Below are 9,658 nucleotides of genomic sequence, written 5' to 3' on the forward strand. Positions count from 1 at the left end.
AAACGTAGTGCATGGCAGCTTCACTGTTTATCCTAGAGATAGTCGCTGGGCCGTGCCCCTGCTTCTTTCCATTGGCATCGGTCGTGCGTGAAATTATGGAAAGGAACTACCATAGAAGTGCGCCGATGCGTACTGCCTTGTCCCCTTGGCCCGGCGCCGTCCGTAGTGGCGGCCGACAGGGTCGGCGTGGCAGCATGTGACTGAACGCCCACCACATTTTTACACTGAATCCTTGTACCGCCAGCCGTGCCTGCCCTGCCCTACCCCCATGACCATGAGCAGCAAATCACCACGCCTGTCTGCCATGCCCATGGGCGACGGCGCATGTTCCAGCACAGTGCCCCGACCATGCGGCCGGTGCGACAAGTCATCCACCACACGATGAATTCCAGGACCAACAGATCAAAACGCATTTCATGATCTACATACATATAACATATATTCCTCGGTAATATATTAGTCCAAGATCACCACCTTCTACTAGCAAAAACCCAGCTTTCCCTTGACTTCCATCCATGATTCAACCTGGAGCTGCTGCTCCATTTTCTCTCCTTGTCACAGCCTTACAGGTAGTACAACAGAGGCGGCAAAATACCGAAATCTAACCATGGGCTAGCTGTCTGTCTAGCCCATGTAGCCGCTGCTGCGGTAGCGCAGCCCGCCCTGCTCGTAGGCCGCCGCGTCGCAGTGGTTCACCGGCTTGATCTCCACGGCGCGGCGCGCGCTGTCCACCTCCTGCACCGCCCCGAAGACGATCTCGTTCGCCGCCTCGCAGCTCGGCTCGTAGAACGTCTGCGGCCCCAGGGAGTATTGCCTGTTGTGCTGCAGGTACTGGTGATGCACCTGTTGCTGCTGCTGCTGCTGCTGCTGCTGGGGCGATTCTCCGTTGTTCCAGCCGTTGTACGGGGCCCGGCCCTGCCGGATGTGGTGGATCTTCTCCGGCTCCTTGGACATGAAAGCGTAGTTCTTGCGAGGGGTCGGCGTCCTCGTGTCCACCACCGGAGGCGTCTCGTCGCGCGGGATGGCGTAGCTTTCTTGCACTGGCCAGGGGCTTGCTCTGCCCTGCTGGTAATGGTGGACGCTTGGGCGCTTCTTCCTGGAAAATGCTGCACCGACGATCTCGGCAACGGATGATTTTGCTCCTCCGATTAGCTTGCCTAGTGAGGTGAAGAACCCCTCTTCGACTTCTTGTTTCTCGGATTCGTCCTCGTTTGGGATTAGCGGGGGTCGAAGGGAAGGCTTTAGCGGCTTCTGAATCTGGTATGGAGGGATGCTTGCGATGCTGGCTTTCATTGGAGTCTGGAGTTCCTGCAAGATAATTTACATTCAAGACAATGCTGTGGTCAAATTTACTGCAACAAGATCCCTGTCAAAACCCAACTACTGCACAAAAAGAAAATGCAAATAAAATGACACCTATTTTCAAATTTAGGAGAAGGATGGCATAAACCTACACAGTTGAGATATTTACAGTGTTATATTTTGAAAACATTTCATACTGGATTACCCTTCCAGAATAAACAAATTGGACATTTATGCAGAAATTTCACATGCCCCACCTAGTTAATCAGAAGCAGCTTCTGATTAAGATTGGGCAATTCTAATAGTGTAAGTGTAGATATTTACAAGCTTCCATTCCGAATTACGTTAACTGGTCTGCTAGGTAGCATTGTGAACTTCCGGATAATACGTTATTTTACCCAGCAATTTCAACTAGAATGCTGTACAGGTGTACTAGCTATCCAACAAACTGGTAACTGTGGGCTATGTGCGGGCATAGTAAGGAAGCTGGCTGGGGCCAATGAATGATGGACATCAGTACCAGGAGTGACAAAAGACTGATGGCAACATATTCATGTGCTGACCTGCTGGGGTACAGCAGGCCCACGGTCCATTGTAGCCATTGCCTTATTTGCTAACTCTGCCAATCTGGCAGGTAAGTTACATGATGTTTTTCCCTCACAGAAAAAGAAAAGAAACAGTAAGCACTTACATCTTCTGTTGATACCATCCCTAAAACCCGGCGTTGGAGCAATGCAAGCATGTAGCCGAAGAAAGCAGCAGCAAGAAGCAGTGCTACTCCTGTAAAGATACAGCTTATGAAGTTTAGCTATACGGTACAAATGTTAAAAAGCTAACTCAGGTAGTAAGCATTGACAACAAGTTATTCAGGGCATATAATAATTGCACAATATATGATGAATATATACCTAGAGGAAAACCAGCTTCATACTGGTACACACAGTCATCAAAGTTGAGCTGAATCTCCCGAATAGCTTGATTTCCTCTGTCAATCACCAAAAGGGAGCAGCTACTGGCAATGTAACGGACTTCAAAATCAGTAGAAAATTTTGCATCGTCACTTGGTCCATCAACATGCCCTCCTCTGCTTGATTTCCCACCAGCAATAGTTGTAACTCCTAAATGCCAGAACACAATATGTCAAGCACTTCTTTTACAATAAATTAGATAAGAAAAAACATGTATAGGGATGGGAGAGTATTTTGGTTCAATTTTACTGCAAAGTAACTCAGTTAATTTGAAGGTCATAATATAATTATGCATGTTACGAAAATTCAACTGTCAGACTTCTCATTAAGTTAGATGAATGGTTCAATTTTACTGCAAAGTAACTCAGTTAATTTGAAGGTCATAATATAATTATGCATGTTACGAAAATTCAACTGTCAGACTTCTCATTAAGTTAGATGGATGGGTAAATTTGGGGCACACGGTAACATTGCAAGACAGCATTATTGCATTTAACAGTGACAAGTAAAAGTGTTGTGCATGGAACAATTGTTGTTATGAAATAGAATAGCTATAGCAACTTAATCAAGTTAGAAAAGCAGAGAGGTTTCGTTTAATGATTCTTATATGCAGCTTCAGAACATTATACTGTTCCAAGAATAGCTTTGTATGCATACAAGAAAGCAGTATTCTCTATCATTTCTTGTCTCACAGTTGTGCTCTTCTGTGCTAACAATTAAGCTAAAAATTATCTTCCGTTTCTACAAATCAAGTGATGTCCATACAGTGCTTTCAGTAAGTTTTTAGAAACATGTTGTACTTTGGTCACCACGACGACTTCGGAGATCACTCTAAGCAGATTTACTCAAGCTGGGTACATATATGCTTTGATATTAGTTTACACTTTTCATCCTTCCAAGTGCAATTTTGGATGTAGGTGCCAGTTACTAAATACATGCTGGAGAAGCCCAACAAAATCCAAAAGGCAGACATAGGATGCTCAAGGAACAGACAAAACCATGTGCATATACCCCACAAGACATTTTAGCTTACCTGTATCACTGATCTTTCTAACAGCCATGTTCATAGCATCAGCCACGTATATGTTGCCCCTGCCGTCCACCGTAAATCCCTTTGGATGGTTCATCTTTGCCTCTCGCAGCCTCCCATCAATATGACCAGGAATTCCTTCTGGTGAACCAGCAACAAGCTTTGGTCTGCTATCTGCATTTGTTCAGATCAGGACCACAAGATGAAACCAGGGTCAATATAGCTCAAAATCATCTGTCGCTGAACATGGATAGCCATGTCATCATCACCTTATGGAAAATGTAGAAACAAAAAAAGTAGATCACAAAACAGGGTAAAGCTGTATAGGACAATCATCTTAAGTCAGGATATCATCATGCCAACTTGTCCTTGCCAATGCTATAAATTATATCATCAACTTGAAGAGATTAACATGAACCCCGCAAAAAAAATAGCACAAACTTTTTAAAATAACCACGTGGATCGAACAACTTTCAAATTATAGACCCAATTGCCCACTTTTACATGTGCAAATCACTTCTTCAAATGAAACAAACCAGGTAATAAGAACAGATGAAAAACGTCGCAATTTCGGACGGCTAACTAACAAATACATCGCAATCAAGAGATAGGCCAGAGCAGAATTCATGACTCCAACCAACCCACAGCATCAGCAGTTCAACACCAACCCTGGCCAATCACTTGGCGTGCATCTGATTAGCAGAATCCCACTAGGCACTAACTAGATACTCCAAATTCAGGGAGCACCAGAAAGAAAAGAAAGGGGGCTCACATCGGGACAGCGGCAGCGCGATCCGGTAGATGTTGCTGTTCATGGAGTCCATGACGAGCAGCTCGCCACCCTGGGTGACCTCCACGGTGTACGGCTCGATCCCCAGCTTGCTGCCGTCGAAGACCGTCTCCACGGTGTAGCCGCCCTCGTACTTGACCATGGACTTGGCCCCGCTCGCTGCTCCCCACACAGAGAAACCAACATTGTTTGAGGAAAACCCCGATTCAGGAAACCTGGAAAGCGCGTCGCGGCGCAGGCGAAGAGAGGGGTTCCAGCAGTCACCTGTCTTGACCGTCGATTTGAGCGACCACAGCCGCTTCAGCACCGCCGACGCCGCATTGGAGAGGAAGCCGCTGACCACCTCTGCGACGGCAACCAAGAAAGCTCGTCAGGACCGAACCAAATCAAGAAACGCGGAAGGGGAGAGAGCGAGAACCCGGGCTCACTTGCGGGGTACGACGCCGCGGAGGCCGGAGGGGCGAAGGCGCCGAGCAGGAGCGCGGCCACGAGCAGCGCCGAGACGCCTCCCCTTGCAGCACCCATTCGGCCACTACTACTACTACGGCGCACGGTCACTGAGGAGCCCCCGACAGCGCGAAGCCAAGGAGCGGGGAAGCGAAGGGTGTGCCGGCGGGGGGGTTCAGTGGGAGCGGGAGGCGGCCATTTGGGGACGACAAAGGTCTCAGATCGAGGAGGGGAATGGGGGGAAACGCCCAGGAATCCGAGCTTTTCTTGCGGGAAGGGGGCGGAGGAGAGAGAGATTAAAAAGGGGGGAAAGGGACAAGAGAGGCGCTGTTTCGCCTGGCTGCTGCCGCCGCTGCTGCTGGCTGCCACTCTCCGGTCGCCTTCTTCGCTCTACGGAATTTTTCGGCAGGGGTTTTGGGGGGAGGGGAGAGGAGGATGTGACGGCGACGAGAGAGAAAGAGGGGCGTTCACGTGCAGAGAGGGTGGTGATGTAGGTGGTGTTCATCCGTCATTTCGGCGTCCCCTTTAAAACCCCTCGCCGCCTTTTCACTGGACTAGAGGAATCTGGGGAAAGAAACGAGCTTTTTGTTTAGGGACTCGCTAAATCTCCACCGAATATTAAGCGTTGAATCAAGCCTTTTTTTTTAAACACTCGAGTGCTAATCATTCTTGAATGCATATATGCCCTCGACACCCAACTCTCTATTGGGCATTTTAGGGGGGAAACAACTGTCTATTTGAGGGCAACTTTTATGAAAACGCGGGTTAAGGCTCCTATATGCATTGTATCTTAAGTCGTATCGTATGCATTAGATGTGTATTTATCTCCGCTTATTCGATGGCCTGTATCTTCAAAAATCTTGCATTTAATGTTTTTTTACGCGAGAAAGATCTGTGTTGCCTTGGATTCGGTGCTAGGAGGCCTTGGATGTATTTTGGAGGGCAACTTTTTTACGAAAACGCTTGTCGGGATCACGCTGCATATCTTCTTGGTCCTCGTGTTGTAGTTTGGATACTATTAATTTATTTGTTAGAACCATACCACTGAGCATGTGACGCCCACCCGTCGGCCACACCCAAACACGCCAACATCCCACTGGATAGCGTCAAAACGTTAAATCAAGCCTTTAGTGCTAGTCACACTAAAATGTGTATATGCCCTCAACACATAATTGTGTCTTGGAGGACAACTTTCATGGAAACGCGGGTTAAGGTCGTCCGATGTATTTCATCTTAAGTCGTATCATATGCATTACATATGTATTTAGATACGCTAATCCAATAGCTTGTATAAAGAAAAATCTTCATTTGATGTGTTTTACTTGAGAAAAATCATGAGTTACCTTGGATTCGATACTAAGGAGCCCTTGGAGGGCAACTTTTATGTATACGCTCGTCGGGATCATGTTGTGTATCTTCTTGGATTCGGTGTTATGAGCCCTTGGATATATCTTAGAGGGGAATTTTTGAGTAAACGCTCGTCGCGATCACATTACATATCTTCTTGGTCCTAGCATTTCAATTTTGGATACTCTTACTTTATATGTTAGAACGAACCTAGCCTGTGACGCATGTGGACTACACCAGAACCCTCCAACATCCTACTGGATAGCGCCAAAGCCAAGCACTCCAATTGGGCCACCCCTCCAAGATAGCGCCTCCAAGCAGGAGGCATCAAAGATGCCATTGACATCTGGTCTAGCTAACTAGATCTGGGTTTTCACTCGAAGGATGAGACTTCAACGATTGGAGGGTGGTCGGGGTCTCCATGGTGATGCCATCGAGATGGGAACGACGTCGAAGAGCATCGACATAGTCTAGAAAGACTTTCGTTCGGAGCGCCACAACCATCAACAGGTTGCCACAAGGATAGCTAGCCCTCCTTGCCGCCAAATTAACCTTCGATGCCACCAAAAAGCCAACAACCTCACCCGGACCACCACTTGCAATGCACCATCGCACACGCTCCTGGTAGCACTCCACGAACACCACAATGCATCGGAGCCGCCGCTCTAGCTTCTGCGCATTGACGCCCACATGTTTAGATCCAAGTGTGAAGGCCCCATCTGACGCCAACATAGGCATGCCGCTTGTTGCCCTGCTGTCGGCATGATAAAAGCAACCATGACTAGCAATGTCACACCTTCATGGCCCATGAATTGTCTGGTCGGTTTGCTTGGTTTCCTTCTACTCACGTGGTTCCGAGTGGTAGTGCTTGATTCTGATGGTTCATCAAATTCTCAGCGGCTTAGTGAAGCACTAGTGCTCCCTGGGTGATTTTGGTAATTAATATCAACATACCTCTTGTTGGACTAATATCTTTATCTAGTATATTTCAGAAAGTTTAACAAAGGCGTGGCATGGACAAGAGGATGTGGAACCCCTTCAAGGTGCTAAGGACAAAGATTGGCAAAAGCGCAAGACTCTTCATTTCTACTTTAGTGATCCAAGATCACATTGAGTCCATAGGAAAGCCAATACTATTAAAAGGGGACGAAGTGTTGATTAATGGTCTACTTGCTCAAAGTGCTTAGCGATATGCTCCAAAGCCCTCAACCACTCTCTCAAATCCAAATATGTCCTAAAACCTAAAGTCAAACTCGGCCCCACCGATTTGATCCATCCGGCGCCACCGAGTTCACTTGATATAGCCACTGCTAGAAACCCTAATCAATTCGGTCTCACCGATAGGATCTCCGTCCAAGATGGCCTTGGAAACTCTCTGTTGCCTGTTGCAATTATTTCGGTCTCACCGAAATATGCAATCGGTCCCACCGAGTTTGCCTGACCAACTCTCTGTTTGCTTATTACTGAAATTGGTCTCACCGAGTTCATGTAATCGGTCAAACCGAGATGAGTTTTGCCTAAACCCTAGCACATCGGTCCCACCGAGTTGATCATGTCGGTCCCACCGAGAATCCTAGCGTTCAAAATTTGAACTAAACTGGTCTCACCGAGTTCACCTATTTGGTCTGACCGGGTTGGGTCAAATGTGTGTAACGGTTAGATTTTGCGTGGAGGCTATATATACCCCTCCACCCCTTCTCTATTCAAGAGAGAGCCACCAGAACGTGCCTACACTTCCACTACTCATTTTCTGAGAGAGAACCACCTACTCATGTGTTGAGACCAAGACATTCCAATCCAACCACAAGAATCCTGATCTCTAGCCTTCCCCAAGTTGCTTTCCACTCAAATCATCTTCCCACCATAGTCAAATCTGTGATAGAGAGTTGAGTGTTGGGGAGACTATCATTTGAAGCACAAGAGCAAGGAGTTCATCATCAACACACCATCTATTACCTTTTGGAGAGTGGTGTCTCCTAGATTGGTTAGGTGTCATTTGGGAGCCTCCGTCAAGATTGTGGAGTTGAACCAAGGAGTATGTAAGGGTAAGGAGATCGCCTACTTCGTGAAGATCTACCCATGTGAGGCGAGTCCTTCGTGGGATAGACAAGGTTGCTTCTTCGTGGATCCTTCGTGGGTGGAGCCCTCTGTGGACTCGCACAACCGTTACCCTTCGTGGGTTGAAGTCTCCACCAATGTGGATGTACGATAACACCACCTATCGGAACCACGCCAAAAATCTTCGTGTCCTCAATTGCGTTTGCACACTCCAATCCCATCCCTTTACTTTCTTGCAACTTGCATGCTTTACTTTCCGCTGCTCATATACTCTTGCCATGCTTGCTTGAAATGTATTGTGAATGCTTAAACTTGTGCTCAAACTCCACCTCAACTTGAAGAACTTAAAAACTGCTACTTTTGCTTGTTGAGGGTCTAATCACCCCCTCTAGACACCTCTTCTCGATACTTTCAATTGGTATCAGAGCATTGGTCACCATTGGAGGAAGATGGATGAGTCTACGATGGGGAGTTTTAGATGTAGAGTGCCTATGCTTGATGGAGAGTTCTTTAATGCTTGGAAAAATGAGATGCTTGAGATTTTCAATGAATATCATTTGAACAAGTATATTACTAGCCCTTGTGCGCCCCTTATTGATCCATTGCATCCTACCCCCGATGAGTCTCTTGACATGATCCGCAATCTTAGAACTATCAATCTTATCATTAGAGGATTACCTAGAAATTTGATTGTATGCTTGCATATTCTTGAATGTGCTTACACCATATGGAGATTTCTTGAGGAACGGTTTCCAAACTATTCCTTGAAAAATCAAGATGTGATTCTTCAAAAGTCCATAGCTTTTCATAAAATGAAACCTAGTGATCCTAAATTTGATGGTTGTCTATTTGAGCTTCATGACCTTATGCGTGCCAAAGGAGATGTTGGAGTCATTAGTAGCATTATCTCTCAAGTCATTAGAATTCATAAAGATGCACATTTCCATGGTCATACATCTAATGAATCACTCTAGGTGATGATCCATCACAAGATGATGTTGAACATGGATACTATGATGAGGATGATGATAGTGACTTTGATCTCGATGAGTCTATGAGACACTTTGGTCTTATGGCTAACCTTCGCGGCTATATGGCTGGAGGAAAGGAATGGGTTCTTGATAGTGGATGTACCGATCACATGACCGGAGACAAGGATATGTTTCGTGAGCTTGCTGAAAATGACGGCCCTCAAAAGTATGTCACTTTTGGTGATAACTCTAAGGGTAAGGTGGTTGGACTTGGTAAGGTGGCCATCTCACATGACAGCTCCATCCAAAATATTATGCTCATTGAATCTCTTGGATACAATTTACTTTCCGTATCTAGACTAGTCGATTTCGGTTTCAATGTCCTATTCACTGAAGTAGATTGCCAAGTGTTTCAAAGAGATAATCATAATATGGTCTTTACCGGTATACGTAGAGGTGATCTATACATTGTTGATTTCACTAAAAGGGCTCACTTGCTTAATTGCTAAATCATCTAAAGGCTGGTTGTGGCATAGAAGGTTAGGTCATGTGGGCATGCAAAATCTTGATAAGATTATTAAAGGTCATCATATCCTTGGAGTTAAAGACGTTATATTTGACAAGGATAGACTTTGTAGTGCTTGTCAAGAAGGAAAACAGGTTGGAGGAAGCCACCCCGTGAAAAACATCATGACCACGAGAAGACCGCTCGAGCTGCTTCATATGGATCTTTTTGGTCCAAACG

General features: G+C 46.1%; 1 protein-coding gene across 1 annotated transcript; it reads right to left on the reverse strand.

The window, feature by feature from the left end:
* Window positions 1-386: 386 nt before the first annotated feature.
* LOC109736449 (uncharacterized) lies at window positions 387-4,918 on the reverse strand. Its single transcript, XM_020295679.4, has 7 exons — window positions 4,519-4,918; window positions 4,355-4,435; window positions 4,073-4,249; window positions 3,304-3,474; window positions 2,211-2,420; window positions 1,994-2,082; window positions 387-1,308 (listed from the first exon to the last, which is right to left on the reverse strand). Exons 1-7 carry the CDS (start codon window positions 4,613-4,615, stop codon window positions 625-627), a joined length of 1,509 nt encoding a protein of 502 aa, XP_020151268.1. The 5' UTR covers window positions 4,616-4,918; the 3' UTR covers window positions 387-624.
* Between the last annotated feature and the right edge of the window lie 4,740 nt (window positions 4,919-9,658).

The sequence above is a fragment of the Aegilops tauschii genome, chromosome 6 (assembly GCF_002575655.3).
Source record: "Aegilops tauschii subsp. strangulata cultivar AL8/78 chromosome 6, Aet v6.0, whole genome shotgun sequence".
Taxonomy (NCBI): Eukaryota; Viridiplantae; Streptophyta; class Magnoliopsida; order Poales; family Poaceae; genus Aegilops; species Aegilops tauschii.